The 16106-nt window shown below is 36.2% G+C and overlaps 1 protein-coding gene across 3 annotated transcripts in view; it reads right to left on the bottom strand.

Moving 5' to 3' along the window:
• STIM2 (stromal interaction molecule 2) overlaps positions 1-16106 on the bottom strand; it is a 139504-nt gene that overhangs the window by 12659 nt on the left and 110739 nt on the right. For 2 of the 3 annotated variants that reach the window (XM_027599130.2, XM_027599132.2), the window contains 8 exons: positions 13966-14077; positions 10298-10413; positions 7278-7455; positions 6570-6747; positions 1367-1534; positions 1078-1101; positions 566-666; positions 98-336 (listed from right to left, as the gene is read on the bottom strand). In XM_027599130.2, the coding sequence (XP_027454931.1) occupies positions 98-336; positions 566-666; positions 1078-1101; positions 1367-1534; positions 6570-6747; positions 7278-7455; positions 10298-10413; positions 13966-14077 (1116 nt within the window). The remainder of the gene's footprint in view (positions 1-97; positions 337-565; positions 667-1077; positions 1102-1366; positions 1535-6569; positions 6748-7277; positions 7456-10297; positions 10414-13965; positions 14078-16106) is intronic. The other variant, XM_027599131.2, reaches the window with a different exon arrangement.

Below are 16106 nucleotides of genomic sequence, written 5' to 3'. Positions count from 1 at the left end.
TTTTCATCATAGGTTTCAAAGTCAATGATTCATAAAAGGCATGTAGAAAGTTCCTTTAAAAACTGTACCAACTCTCTTTTTTGAACTCACCACTTACCAGGAAACTGTGACACTATTGGGGGTGTGTCTTCATCTAAATCATCAACTCCTCCAGCAATTGGATAGGGGGGAATGGAGACTCTGGGCATCACCACCCAGCTGTGATCAGAATACAGGGAAGAGGTCAGGCTGGGGAGTCCCGAGTTATGGGCTATCTGAAAGCCACAGATCTTCTCAATCTGTTGCCAGCGAAAAAGTCGTTCTCGTAAACAAGTTGTCAACTCAGAGAGCGCTTTCCTGGAAAAGCCAATGTAGGAATTACTTGTTGCATCAAAGAATCTTTATTATGGCACTAAAAAGCAGGGCAGCTACATGAACAGACCATGGCAATTACCCATTCTTAAAATTAGTATAGGTTACTATGTAATTACACATGCTTAAATTGACAAATTAAGATATAAACTGCTTATAAATTACACATTTCAACATAATACAGGTAAACTGATAGCTAAAATAACATTCTTACTTTGCTTCCAGAATTTTGTGATCTACCTCATCTAGGGAGGAGCTATGCGCAACATGCAGAGTCCCAAACACCGTGCTTCTTTTCTTTTTAATTTTCTCTGCCTAGAAACCCAAGGAGAGAGAAAATAAGGGTAGGTTTGGAAAAAAACACACATATACTAATGAAGTTTGTTTTGAATATATTAATAATCATAAAATCAGTGGAAAATTATATTAGCCAAAATAAAGCCCTAATTTCCAAAAAAGAAAACAGATAAGGGTGAAAGCATGCTTTCCTAAGCCAATCAATACAATTCAAAACTTTGTTCTGGAGAATTTTTCTCTTATTTTGATGGTTCAGAAAGACCTAATCTTCTATTAAAACTAACAAAATAACATTACTCGTATGCTACTGCAGTGAGGTGTTAGTGAGTGAACTGAGCTTTTTTTTTTTTGCTAGAAATCAGATTAAAACTTAATCTCATTTCACACAATTTAATAAGAGTCAGACATTAATTTCTAGTAACTACTAACCTGAATCAGATATGAAGCAGCAACCTAGAGGAGAAAAGCTCTGTATAAAACATTTATGACAATGATAATAGGGATGATTTTTAAATGACACTAAGGTCATTCTGAAAGGTATACACTTCTCTAAATAAGGTAATTTTACTCTACAACCTATGACTACGAGAGTCAATTTATGCAGTAAGTTCCAATTCACAAAAAGAAGCTACAATAATACAATTTTTATTCAGACCTTTGTATCTCAATTGGTTAATCTCTTTAGAAATTTATTAGGTTTTGAAATATAATAGAGTACCTCATCCTTAGCAATAGCTAATTGCATTTCAGCATTTTGTCTTTTAATATTGTAGTACTGTACTTCTACTTCATGTGTTAACTGAAGCCATTTTTGAAGTGCATCTGGAACAGACCAGCTGCTTCGGAGTTCAAATTCTTTTTCAGCCTTTTTTAGAGCCATTCGAACCTGTAAGGGAAGGAGGGGGGAGAGGGAAAGAAAGGGATGAAGAGAAGGTTGGGGGAAGATGGAAATGGAGACAGAAAGAGAGAGAAATTTGTTTTTTTAAAGAAGATACTTAAATTAAGATACATCTTAAGAAATTAAGATTTCACCAAAATTAAGAGAAAAAGCAATTTTCATTATGCTCCTTGTATTTTAAAATCACAAAGTATAAAAATATATTTCTAACATTAAAACTAGAGCTGAAATTTCAAGTGCATCTTAACCCACAAAGCAAAGCTGTAAAGCCCAAAGGGTAAAAGGGGCTTACATATATCTTAAGTTGCATTATTTAGTTTTTAACAGCCAGACTCAGTGGACAGAAGAAAATTCCAGACACATACAAACTAAAATGGATTATATTCTTCTCATAATGTATTTTTTTGTTTATGGAATAGAATATAAAGAAGTATCCAAAATATGGTGAATACCTGCCCTACTACCCCTTCTACTATTCCCAGGAGACATTACTGTAAGCCATTTAACTATACATTCACTTTTTAGAGTAATGATAGTGTTTTTCGAAGTTTTTTTATGACACCTTCTTTATGGTTAGTTATTTCTCACTGTTATAAGCACATCTGTCTGTTACAGTCTGTTTCACCCACTTCTACTTAATTCGCTGCTTCTAACATACCAGAAAGTAGATAAATCAGCATTTGCAGACCATGTGTAAATTTCAAGAAAATAGATTCTGAGTGAGACTCTACTTGATTTTTCCATGAGAAACTATGCATAGGCTTCAGTGTCAGGATGTTAAAGTCTTCCTTCGAGCTGCCCTTTAGGGGAGCCAGACAATAAATAGTTAGAGAACTAACATGCTTAGTGCATCAGCTGGTATTAAATGCTAAGGAAAAAACTCTTAAAGAAAGCCTAAGAAAAGAACACAGAAAGAAGAGACAATCCATTCTAGATAAGATTCACTTAAAAACTAGCAAGAGCTCAAGCTAAAGATGTGTAAAGATATGTGATGGAATATAAGGAATTATGAACACACACTCAAGACCTCCAAAGTCATGAATGCACTGTGGAGCCTCCTGCTTCTGGAGCACCACACCTGCAAATTATTTTTCTCAAAGCTAAGTAAAGTAACTAAAAACTCTACTCTTCAACTCACGTGCAGAAGAATGTCTGATCTGAACAAACACAACTAATTTAAATAAACTGTATTGTGTGCCAGAATAAACTAATAAGAGTACTATACACAAGTTTCTTCTGATAAAGAAATAGAACAGTTGTGAGATAGTGCAGAAAGAAAATTATGTTTGAGAAGTATTTTTTTTAAACTCCAAAATTAGAAGAAAAAAAAATTACAATGGGACACTAAGTACAGACATTAAAAGTAAGGGTAAGATCGCTTACTTACTTACTCCGCCTACTCACTAAAAACAAATCCTAAGCAACATGTGCCTGACACATTAAACTGTGCAAAGCGCTTGGGACAATACTGTGTTTAATAAAATGGCTGGGTAAGCCGTGTGGCGTCCCTGCTAATCTTTCAGGAAGAGAGAATCTGAGGTCAGGTCCTATGACATGGAGTTCCATACAACACTATAATGTATAGCTTAGCAGGCCCTCTTTCTCACAAGATCTTAAAGCTAAAATTTCTATACAATTTTCATTGTCAAGGAACTACACAAAGAATCTATCTCAAATTTCACTCAAGTTTTTCTCTTTAATCATAAAGATTTTCCTTATTATGTTTATTTCCCCTAAAAGAACTCAATGAACACATTTAACACAGAACTGGTATATTTCTACCATTAACTGAGGCTGAACAATGTTTTCATTGACTGTCAATGTTTCAAAATTTTGGAAATCCTGACCTTCCAATAACAGCAACTATTTTAACTATTTTCTCTGCTATTATTCATAAGTTTATCATCTGACCTAAATTCTAATCCTTAGTTTGAATTACACTGTTATTTACAGAGGAATGGATGCAGAAAAAAATGAGTAATTAAAAGCTTTTGCAAATGATGAATTATTAAATTGTTTACAAATATAATTATTTACACAATATTCGTGTCTCAGGAATAAAACAGCAATAAGTAAAAACATGGTATCCAAACCCTAAATACCTGAAAACATGGCTCTGGACCCAACTTTATGATTATTACCCTTGTGACCTTCACCACTTCTTCACTTTCTGATCTGAGGTTTATTGTCTCATGTAGAACAGGCATATAGTATGACTTGTCCTGACTTTGGTCTTCTTGAAACTTTAAGAACAAAATAATTTATGTGAAAAGTATTTAAACCATACAAAATATGAAGTGGTACTATTATTCACCCCAAAGTTTTTGTTTTAGGGAAAAAATAGCACCACTATACAATATATGTGCCTGATACTCCTGATTTGTAATTCTGAGAAGTTGATTACCTCTCAGACAAGCTACAGTAATACTTCAAACTATGTGGAACTGTAGATTATATGACATTATACATAAATTAGCTTCCCAGTGAAATTTACTTCTAGAAACAAAACTTTTAATAGCAGTACGGGAAAACATGGACTTTGGAATAAAACACACAAAATCTTGCCTTTGCCATGGAAGAGCTGTGTAAATTCAGGCAACTTATTTAACCTCTCTGCACATCTCATCTATAAATGAGGATAATATCTATTTATCGTGAGGATTAAAATTTATGAGCAAACCACCCATAATGTGCATAGCATAAACTTCTGGCACGCAGTACGCAATCGTTAAAACTGTGTTTCTTATTACTATAATCCTGTTGGACAGAGTTCATTTAAATACCCACTTAACTCCTTTAAACCACCCCTTACTGACTCAGGATCTCATTAGGATTATTACATCTGTACTGGGACATATCGTGGTGATCCTAAGGCCTACTGCGGTGTGCAATGCCTTTCTGCGAAAAACTTCAAATTAGAATGTTTGTGAATCCCTTTTGGGGAATCCCTTTTGTAGGGCGTCTTCTCCCTCACTGTGAGGCAGTCACCTGTAAAATTCTGCTATCAGTTTATGTCTCTGTAGACAAATTACCACTACTGCTTTCTGATTTGTTCCTTCTAACCTATAAAGTGCAGAAAAATAGCTAACAAGCTGTTTAGTTTAGTACTGGGAACAAACCAAGAGTTAGAAGCCTTGGTGGGAAAAGGCAGTGAGTTCTCACAGGAATAAAAGGCATAATATCTAATTCTTGGACACACTATAATTTTGGCTAAGCCTTTTTCTTTCTTTCTTCCTTTTTTTTTTTCCTGTTAACTCCCTGGTTCCTTACTACATTCTGTACAGATAAGGTTTGTCAGATAAATAGGACCTGACCATCAAATACATGTAGGCGTTAACTTAAGAGAACAAACTCCTTACAGGGAAAAGATCCAACAAACAGATGCCAGGGGTATCAGGGAAACAATAGCTAGCTATGAATAGAAGAGATGGCTGCGTTCAGGCAGACAAATCCTACCAAAAACGACAATCCTGAAGGAAACAGTAATGCATTACTGTGTTAAATGCAACACATTTAACACAGAACTGGTATATTTCTACCATTAACTGAGGCTGAACAATGTTTTCATTGACTGTCAATGTTTCAAAATTTTGGAAATCCTGACCTTCCAATAACAGCAACTATTTTAACTATTTTCTCTGCTATTATTCGTAAGTTTATCATCTGACCTAAATTCTAATCCTTAGTTTGAATTACACTGTTATTTACAGAGGAATGGATGCATTTCCATTCCTGAACTGAATGTTCAGGAAACTGAACATTTCCTCAGGAGTTGAAACTGAAACTCATTCATCACATAATTCTTATTCCTTATTTAGCACCTGGCTGAGAAGGCAACAGTGCACAAAGCAAAGGAGACAGAACACCAAGGTTCTTGGCCCTGCTTTACAACTGAGGCACTCTGATCTTGGGCAAGCCTTCTCACCCGCAGTTTCTTTATCAGAAAAGAAAGGGTCGAAATCAGAAGAGGGAGATGAGACCACAGAAACAGAGGTTGGAATGACGTGTTTTGAAGATGAAGGAAGGGGCCACGAGCCAAGAAATGCAGGCAGCTTCTGAAAGCTGAAAAAGGCAAGGAAACAGATCCTCCCTAGAGCCTCCAGAGGAATGCAGCCCTGTGAACCTATTTTAAACTCTGTCTTAAGAACTGTAAGATAATAAATGTGTGTCGTTTCAAGCCACGAAGTTAGTGGTAATTTTATAGCAAGAACAGAAAACCAAAAGATCTGCCTACAATTAAATTCTGCCCCCCCCCCCCGTCTTGAAGGAATGTGCTATGCCTGAAGGCTTTTATTCCATCTTGAGTAACCACATGGTAGCAGGAGATACTGGAAAGGCATCTGTAGACAACTTCAGAATTTTCAGCAGATTATGTTCTAAAGCCATTTAACAGGATTCAAATATATAATAGAGATTCTTTACCTTTGCAGAGAGGTTTAACATTAGATATACTTTATTAGGTTAGAGCTGGAAACTGAAACATATCACAGATGTTAAATACCTTAAATTCACTGGAGATAATTAACATGGCATGGGATAAGATTTCATAAGTGAGTGAACATGATGGTAACTTTATTTTTAAATTATTACTTTGTCATTTTGCTATATGGGCTTTGATCAACGCTAATAATATGAACAATTCTTTTATTAACTAAGGAATAATATACAATGCCACTAAATGCAGAAGACTATAAACAAAAACAAAACAACTCCTCAGTGACGAACCATGAGAGATTATGGACTCTGAGAAACAAACCGAGGGTTCTAGACAGGAGGGGGTTAGGGGATGGGTTAGCCCGGTGATGGGTATTAAGGAGGGCAAGTACTGCATGGAGCACTGGGTGTTATACGCAAACAATGAATCATGGAACACTACATCAAAAACTAATGATGTAATGTATGGTGACTAACATAACATAAAATAAAAAAAGAAAGAAAGAAAACTAAAAAAAAAAAAAACCACAAAACTCCTCAGAGTGGCGCTACCACTGCCCTAACAATACTGTTCATGGAATGTAAATACCTGCTCCAATTCCTGCTCTGCATATTGCCGTCTACTCAGCTCACATTCGGCTCCTTCCCTGAGCTCTCTCAGCCGACAGGCCTCTTCCTTTGCATAATTGATTTCATCCATCATTTTGCGCTCTAGATTTTGCTTTTCTACAGCAACATTTCTATTTTCTTCCTGTGCCTTTTCAAGCCTTACAGAAGGATAAAAATGAAAATTCCTCACCAAAATTTCCAAAGTTTCATTTTTTCACGAATAAATACGTATCAAGCAGCAGAATACATGTTCCCATCCAAAATCAGAGTATTTTCTATTAATCTTATATGTGAATACCAAAACTAGCAGGTAGCCCACTATACATCTATATGGGTAATCCTGAGCTGAAAATACAGTGATAGCAGGGAATCACTCTTCAGCAAACAGACTCTTAAGAAATTCTTTATTATCTAAATCATGTTAAAAATAAAACTGAACTACACATATCATTCCACCTATATCTGATTTATTTTCACTGATCTGCTTATTCCCTAGTGCATACCTTTAATATAAATCTGTAATCAGGACAATATAACTTTTCTAACTATACGAAATGAAGTGTACAGACATTACTGATGTGTGTAACAAACCAAGTAAAAGTGTGTAAGCCCATGCCCATATTACATTTTCACAAACTGTATTTGACTACATAAATAATAAGACTTGTAGCTTTTTAAACTTATTCACCTCTCTTGTAAGTCCATTAGGCTTTGCTCTGCAGTTTGTAGACTCTCTAAGTCTTTCATCATTTTTGCAACATGTTCTTTTGATGTCTTATTCTGTGTGTAAGCAAACCAGCACCCTCCAACACCAATTACTATAGAAACTGTGAGAATAAAATCCTTCATCCAGTTATGAGGCGGGCCTATGAAGAAAATTACAGATGATTAATCTTTGATAACAGAATCTCAATACATAGAAGCATTTTTTTTAAAAAGGAGTAGGTATCTAAAAACAAATGTGAAAATGTCCCTCCCATAAATAAGCTCTAGCCTTTTAAAAATTCTTTCTTCAAATAATCAAAGTGCTTATAACAGTCTGATACACTAGAACTACCAGAGGGCACAGATAAACCCACATGCATGTACTCCACCCCTGCTGGTATAGGAGATAGTAACAAAAGTCCTGGGGAGCTGTGAAAAAGCCAACAGCACCTCCAATCATGTTCTCTGTGAGGTGAAAGGAGGCATAAAGAAGAGTACCACCACTCTCACCCCAACTGCTTTCCTTCAGTCAAGTTAGGGAGCTTTCATGCTTTGATACATACACTGGAAGCCTAATCGTTCACCAGAAGAACATTTTCCCCAAGCAAGTAGTCATGTAACTAAGATTAGTCAATGATTCTCAACTGAGGGTGATATCCCCCCACAGTGGACATTTGACAATTTTTGCTTGTCACAGATGGGAAGGTGTAAAGTGGATAGGGAAGTTGTCACTGGTGTCTAGTGGGGAGAGGCTAGGGATGTTCCTAAATATCCAATAACTCACAAGACAATCAATTTCCAGCCCCACTTCTGCCAGTAACAGAGAATTATCCAGCCCAAAACGTGAAGTGCCACGGTTGAGAAAGCAGGAGTTACATGATCATAACAAGTCATGCTTTAGGTGGCTATTTGCCAGAGAAATCTGGGTTACTAGAAGGAAAGAACAGATCACCTTTTTTACCACCAGGCAGGTCAGTAATTTCCAGCACTGTTTCTAAAGCAAGGAGTAAGGAGCCAGGGCCCACTGTCTTCAGTGATACAAAACACAGAAATCACTAGTTAAATAATTTCCTAGTTTATCCCTGACTCTTAATTACACACTAATTTTCAGAGGGCTCTCTGGAAGGATACACAAAGATAACTAATACAATATAATGTATTCGTTGCTCCAAAGAGACATAGTTTACAGTGGAAAACAACCTAACTGCCCAGGCCTCCAGCAGGAAGATATGTTATATGTGTGATGAAATAAGGAGCTCTACAGACAGGACAAGTTCCTGCGCTTCCTCGGGTTCGTGTATGTTTACACAGTGTGATGAACAGCATGCTCCAGGCCAGAGACCCTCGGGGCTGCGTATTTCCAGAGCGCACACCTACAGTGAAACAGACGCATTGCAGAATGCTAAAGTCTCAAAAGGATTTATTTTTATTTCTGCCTCAGACTGAGAAGTTCAGCTCGAGTTCTAGTTCAAATATGAACCCTGTTCAGGCCAAAACAGAATCACCAGAAATGACAATAAATAGGCAGAGAAGTCCCAAATTCTATAATAATTACCACAAACTGAAAAAGATTTCAGTGAAAACTCCTTTAAAATATATCTCTGTTCATTTTATGTTAGTTTGTTATAAATCTAATGCCCGTGTTCCAACTGCAGGGCTCATTCACTCAAATAATAATTCTAAGACAAACACATTAAAAAGGTAATGCATCATTAACTTCTTCACTGGTTTGTTTATTAAAACATTTATTTTCAACATTCTTTGAGACTAGTTTGGTTTCTTTTCAAATGATAATATAATACTGTTTTGGCTTAGCGGGTGATTTGTTCCCAGATTAATAAAATATAAATATCCCTGACCAAGTTGTACAGAGAGGCAAGTTTTAGAGCTTAATTCCTATTTTCACCAATCAGTCCCATGAAAATATCAGAATCTCACGGCAGACAACCCCCAAGAGATTCAGTAGGAAACTCAGGGTGTCATCTGTGTGGAATGCCCGGAATTTCAGGAGGGTTTTGCTTCCTAGGGTTTGTAATTTCCAACAGCAGTGCATTTCCACCACCTCTCACAAAGCGGAGTGTTCCAGCTGTTTCACCAGCTGCTCTCAGCCTGAGCCAAAAAGAACCACCAGTACAATCATGGAATCTATCCAACAGCTCCAGGAACCCTTTCTCAGCAGGGCCACCCCCAAAACCATAGCACAGAAACCTGCAAGTCTCCTAACTCCAAAAATTGAGGTAAAATAAACAACTGTTTGCTAATTTATCATCTGTGAAAGCCATTTTTCTTGTATTAATTTTGTTACTCCTTTTTGGCTTCTGAAAAAAATAGAACATAATTCCTCTAAAATGTGTACTCTTCAAACACTTTCCCCCAAAGCTTTTTACAATTTGAAATTAAATATATTAAACTTCCTTTCTGAAAGAAGTATTCCTGTCAAAAGTAAAGAAATACAAGGCTTATTTTCCTTACAAATATGACATAATAATTTCTTAAATGTTCTTCAACACAACCAAATAACATTTTCCATCTTGTGCTTCTGCCAGAATAGTCTGTTACCATGTAAAATTTCAAGTGGATCTCTCCTTTTCATCTCTATCTAGAAAATCCTTTTCCTGGTGATAAATGAAATCAAGTTAGGATGTATTACTCTGTGCCATGGAAATGGTTACATTGTACCATTTTTGAAAGGGATCCTTCAGTGAATATCCAGTTATAATGGTATCAACATTAAAACTGTTACAAAGATCTAAAGTCCCAAATCTAGAAATTTAATTCTAAATTATCAACAAACATAGTTTTTACTTTTTACATCAGTAACCAGCTTGGAAATTTCACACTCCACATTTCAATGACAGAAAATCTCACCCTATAAACCTTTTTAAGATACATGACATTTCCTTTATAGCTAATAAATGATTTTCTAGTGTTCTTTCTTTCTTTTTTAAATAAATATATGATCTGATTATTCTTTTGCATCAGACTCTGAGAGAGAATACTAACGTGTCAGAGGTCCAAACAAAACCACATCCAGTGCCTTGAGCTGAAGTTTTTGCCTGTGACTCCGATCGCTGATTTTCAACTGGGAGCTCATAAATGAAGGTTCATGCACTGCTATCCTGTTTATTTAAAAAAATACATACATATTAAGTGAGAATATCTGTAGTATGTAAACTTAAATATTTTAACAACACATTTAATACTCTGCATATTAGTGATGACCGCTGTAGCTCATCCATGTGATTTAATACTTTAATACTTTATTAACATGTATCAAAAACCTTCCAGTGCAAACTCAGCCGTACAAACACCCCTGTATGCCAATTATTTATTTGTTATGTTGATGTTTTTGTTTTCTAAGGTACCTTATGCTATAATTTACTAGGATGTAGAAATTTATCAAATGCAAAAGTATTTCACAACCATTAATTAATTACCTCTGGCATTTTACTATCATTTCACAGTGAAAAAGAACACTGTAAATGATTTACTTAACATCAATAGCAGACTTTAAAATATAGTTCTCAATTTAGATCATATCATTTTTCTTTAAAAGTATCTAAAAAACCTATACCTTTACATTCTAATACGTAAATTGTTTAAAAATTAAAGTCCACTGAAGTCATAAGTGAGAGTAAGAAGTCCTCATAGCTGGGGGAGAGAAAGGAGGGATTTATGTAATAAAAAGTACTGAACCATTTCACCAGCCATGAAAGAACCACTTAAGGGGCCAAAAGGCACACTTTGTTTTGAAATTCAAATCCAAGTAGCCCAGTCATCAACTAAGATTTCTTAACAACCAAGTATGATGCCAATAAAAATCTTATAACACAAAGTCTAATAATAATAAAACTGTTAATAACAATGACAATAAAAACAAGCATGTACTATATGCTGGGTCCTGTATCAAGGACTTAGTCAAAATTCAAGAAAACCTCTAGTATATATAGATTTCCCATTTTATAAATGAGGAAACTAAGGTAGGAGAGCTTGAGTAACTTGCCCAAGGCTGCATAATTAGTAAGAGGTAGGGCAGGGATTCAAATCCAAATATGTGTGATTCCAACAACTGTACTCTGATCCACTACATTTTATTTTGGAAGGTATCAAAACCTCTAAGTATGGAGAAATTACAAAGCCTCCTACAACTGCTACAGGCTTCTGTAAAACTTCAGGGAGTAAAGAACTCTTAACTTTCCCTTCACAAAATGCCTTCCTTCATCTCTGCTCGTCCCTTCTGTGTATGCTCCTGTTACACCTTTAATGTGACAGTGAACAAACTGTTTGAAGGCAAAGCTATGTCTTGTCCCTGTATCCCTACACCTAGCATTATGCTTGGCAAAAGTAGATGCTTGATAAATGTCTGTGTAATACATGAATGAATGCATGGATGGATGCATGAATGAATTAATAGCAACAATATCAAGAGACTAAATTTAAGAAAGACAATGAGATGTAGTAAAAAGGATACCAGAAAACGGTTTTATACAAAGTTCAGTATGAACCCAGAGGTGGAAGTGGGTGAGGATGTCAGGGAGGTTCACCCAGGTCTGAAAGCAATGAGGAGGATGTGTCAGGTGAAGAGAGCCTTAATATCAGTTCTGCTAATATGAAGCTCAGAGTATAGAAAATCAGTAAAAAGCTTAGGATGACCATGAGAACTAACATAAAATATAATTTTCACTACCTATTGCAGATGTGACAATATTTTAATGTCACAGAAAGGAAACATAATGAATTGTTGTAGGCACGTGTACATCTGTAATGTGTAATACATTTTCTTATATATTCTTATCAATAGCTCTTGTATCTAGTTACCCTACAAAAAGTTCTATAACTCACATCATTAAGTTAATGGAAACTACTCCTTTAAGTGGACTCATCTAAGTGCCATTACCATATAAAAGGGGCTTGATGGAGTCTTCCTTTCTCCTCCACTCCAAAAGGCTCCAATAGGCTTACCTGGAAGCTGAACTTCTGTATTTGTAACTTGTCTTTCCTAGTAACATGTTCACTATTTAAAAAATTGATCTTGACTGTGATGTTATTTCAATGATTCTCTTAGAATTTGAGTTATTGGTGATAACCTTTACTTAACCAAAAGAAAAAAGTGGCTGTAACACTTATTGCCAAAACACCAATCAACCTATTTTACTTTGTGCTGTTGTCATACAAAGAAACTTACCACAAGACAATGTAAGAAAAATACTGAGTTCCTCATAACCAGGGTAACATAGAACTCAAAATAAAAACACCTAATATCCTATTTTTAATGCTCTACTATCCTGTTTGAACTTAGAAACTTGTCTTATTTAAGACCAAAAACTGGGGGTGCTCTGTGGCTCAGCTGGTTAAGTGTCTGACGCTTGGTTTCAGCTCAGGTCATAGTCTCAGGCTCGGGGGATGGAGCCCCACGTGGGGCTCTCTGCTGAGTGTGGAGCCTGCTTAAGATTCTTTCTCTGACCCTCTCCTCACACTCCCCCTTTCTCTCATAAATAAATAAATAAGCAATAACTGTATCTTATTTTTGTCTTCTTGCCAGCACCTAGTTACACCATGAACAACACAGAAGATACTCAATACACACTCGTTGAACTCTTACTCCCATCATTTCATCATTATAGTCATGTACACAGTAAATTCGGAAATACTGATATCAATGCTCAGAGGATATTTACAGGAGATAGAAAATCACCAACTGGATCCAAAGTCCAAAGCAACAGCAGCTGCTTCCTTGAACACAGTGTAAGCAAACTGATCAGAAATGCTATACGCACATTTCATCGCATGTAACAGTAAGGCGGTTAACAAGGGATTAGTCTTTTTTGATTCAAGAAACAAATTTGAGAGAAAAATAAAAAATAAGCAACCTTATTCTGGGCCAGGTTCTGGTAGAACCATTGCAAATTTTAACATTTAACGGGGCGCCTGGGTGGCTCAGTGGGTTAAGCATCTGCCTTCAGCGCAGGTCGCGATCTCGGGGTCCCAGGACAGAACCCTGAGCCCCTTGTAGGGCCACCTGCTCAGCGGGAAGTCTGCTTCTCCATCTCTGTCTGCTCCCCCTGCCCCGCTCCTTCTCTCTCTCGCAAATAAATAAAATCTTTAAAAAAAAAAATCTTTAAAAATTATTAAAGTTAACTAATGGAGATTTAGAAAATAAAATTTAGAAAACTAGTAACAAATAATTCCAGACATTTAAGGGATAAAGTGGCATTCTAGACTTATTGGTTTAGATCTATCTGGGTTCAAATGCTGAATTGGGCAAAATATTTAACTTCTCTATGATTGTTTTTTATCTGTAAAATGGGGATAATACATACTTAACTTTAACATGAAGCTTAAATGAGATAATAGAGTTCCTCTATGTAATATACATTTTAAAATGGTTATTATTTACATTTTATTAAACTTTTTTTTTTGAGGTTTAACTTACGGCCACTAATACGGAGTGGTTATCGTTACTAAAAAAATACAATTAAGAACGATCTGTACATTAACCCATTCAAATAGGTTTTTCATTAAGGTGGATTCATATCAAATGAATATGTTTTTGTCACATTTACCACATGCTCAGAGGTTGGCCCTTTGATGTTATTTTGGCACTGAAAATAACATCTAGTATGTGATTCTCCCTGAGTGAAAAAAAATACATTTGGATAATAAATACTCACCTGGGAAGTGTTGTTCCTTTGACATTATTGTCTCTAAAATTCTTCTCATATTGGGGTAGTTCAACAAATTCTATCAACCACTGAAGCGTGTCCTCCAGGGTCCAATTATGAACTACAAGAGATAAAAGGGGAAGGCATATTTTAAACACCTCTGCTTTCCAAATTTATATAATTTACACATATATTTATATGTATATACATTCACACATATATAAAATTACTATAATTTCAGAGGATATTAATTGAATTTTCAATTCCATCGACAATAAGTACTAAAATGATATTTGGCATTCTATCAGAAGCTGAAAACAATGGAGACATACCTCCTACACTTAAGAGCTTATAATCTATGACAGAGAAAACATGAAAGAAAAAGAAAAAAATATTAGCATGGTTAATTCTAAAATAAGCATCTATGTAAAATTCATTCAGGATGAAATAATTCATAATTTCTCTGGCTGCAGAAACACTTACAGCACATGTATCTAATCATTCATTCTTTCATTGTGTCATCTAGCCATATAATCCTGTAAACCTTCTGAGTATCAGGTTCCATACTAAGCACTGGGAATATGGTAGTAAACAAGATGCATAAAGTCCTTGCCCTCATGGGAGAGGGGAGGGGGCAATTCACAAGAAGAGAAAGGAAAGTTGGGGAAATTTCAGACAGTGATCACCTATTAAGAAAGAAAGGAAAGATGTCAGGATAGCTTCTGAGGAGCTATTATCTGAATTGAGAACCAAAACTTGCAAGGAGCCAACATTGTGATGATCTGGGAGAAAAAATAACCCAAACAGAAGGAAAAACTAGTGTAAAGGCCTTACAGTTGGAATGAACTAGCCATGTTTGGGGGGGGAGGGGGGTTAATAATCAAAGTTTTTAAATCTATGTTTACTCCTCAATGTGGAGAAAGGATTGTAGGAGACAAGGAGGAAAACAAAGAGCAACAACGAGGCCATTCCTTTATATAGCTGTCCAAATGAGAGGTTATTGCCTTGGACTATGGTGTTAGCAGACGATATGGTGACAAGTGGTCAGATTTAGGATATATTCTGGGGATAATGCTGTTAGATGTGCTCATGAAATGGATGAAGGTTGGTAGCTACAGGAAAGTAAAAAAAGAAAAAAAAAAGGACAGAGGGTGTTACCATTAACTGTGATAGGAAAGACTGGGGAGGAACAGATTAGGAAGGCAAGTAGACGAATGTGTGACAGAGATGGGAAGTTGTTTTTAGACATGTTATATTTGAAGTATGTATTAGATAATTAAGTGTAGATATATAGTAGCAGTCACTTATACACGTCTGGAGGCTTCAGGAAGAGTGAGGTTAGAAACAAAGATAGAAAAATTGAGAGTCATCAGCATTCGGATGGTCTTTACACTAAATGAGATCACCCAGGACAGTGGATTCTGGAAGACTGGCCCTAATCATGAAGAAAATGACCAGTCATAGCATCTGTTCTCTTGGACACTTATTTTGAATTAAGCTCGTTATATTCATCTTTTCCTTTAGGCCTTATTTAAAAACAAACAAACAAACCTCATGAAGCACTGACATGATTATCTCCATTTCTGGAGATGAGAAACTAAAAAGTTAAGGGGACCGGGGCACCTGGGTGGCTCAGTCATTAAGTGTCTGCCTTCGGCTCAGGTCATGATCCCAGGGTCCTGGGATCGAGCCCCACATCGGGCTCCCTGCTCCACGGGAAGCCTGCTTCTCCCTCTCACACTCCCTCTGCTTGTGTTCCCTCTCTCGTTCTTCTCCCTCTCACACTCCCTCTGCTTGTGTCTCTCTCTGTCAAATAAATAAAATCTTAAAAAAAAAAAAAAAAAAAAAAACGAAGTTAAGGGGACCAAGATAGTCAGTAGCAGGACTGGAGAGAAACCCAGGCCAACCAACTATAGGACCTGACTATGCTACTCTGAGAGCGCTAATATTAAACAGTAATAGAGAAATAAACAGTTAAAGACTGGGAGCGACTCAGACATCCCTGCTTGAAGAATACAAAAGACAATGACAAGATTATCCAAAGGGAAGGATGCAAGTGTCCTTAAAAAATTAAGAGCTCCATATTGTCTGCATTTAATTTGAGGGTTTGGGAACACAAAGTGCTTATAGGCCACAGAAAGGTCAAAGGA

Source organism: Zalophus californianus, chromosome 2 (assembly GCF_009762305.2).
Source record: "Zalophus californianus isolate mZalCal1 chromosome 2, mZalCal1.pri.v2, whole genome shotgun sequence".
NCBI lineage: Eukaryota > Metazoa > Chordata > Mammalia > Carnivora > Otariidae > Zalophus > Zalophus californianus.
Note: the sequence above shows the minus strand (reverse complement) of the source record. Positions and strands in the feature narration are given on the sequence as shown.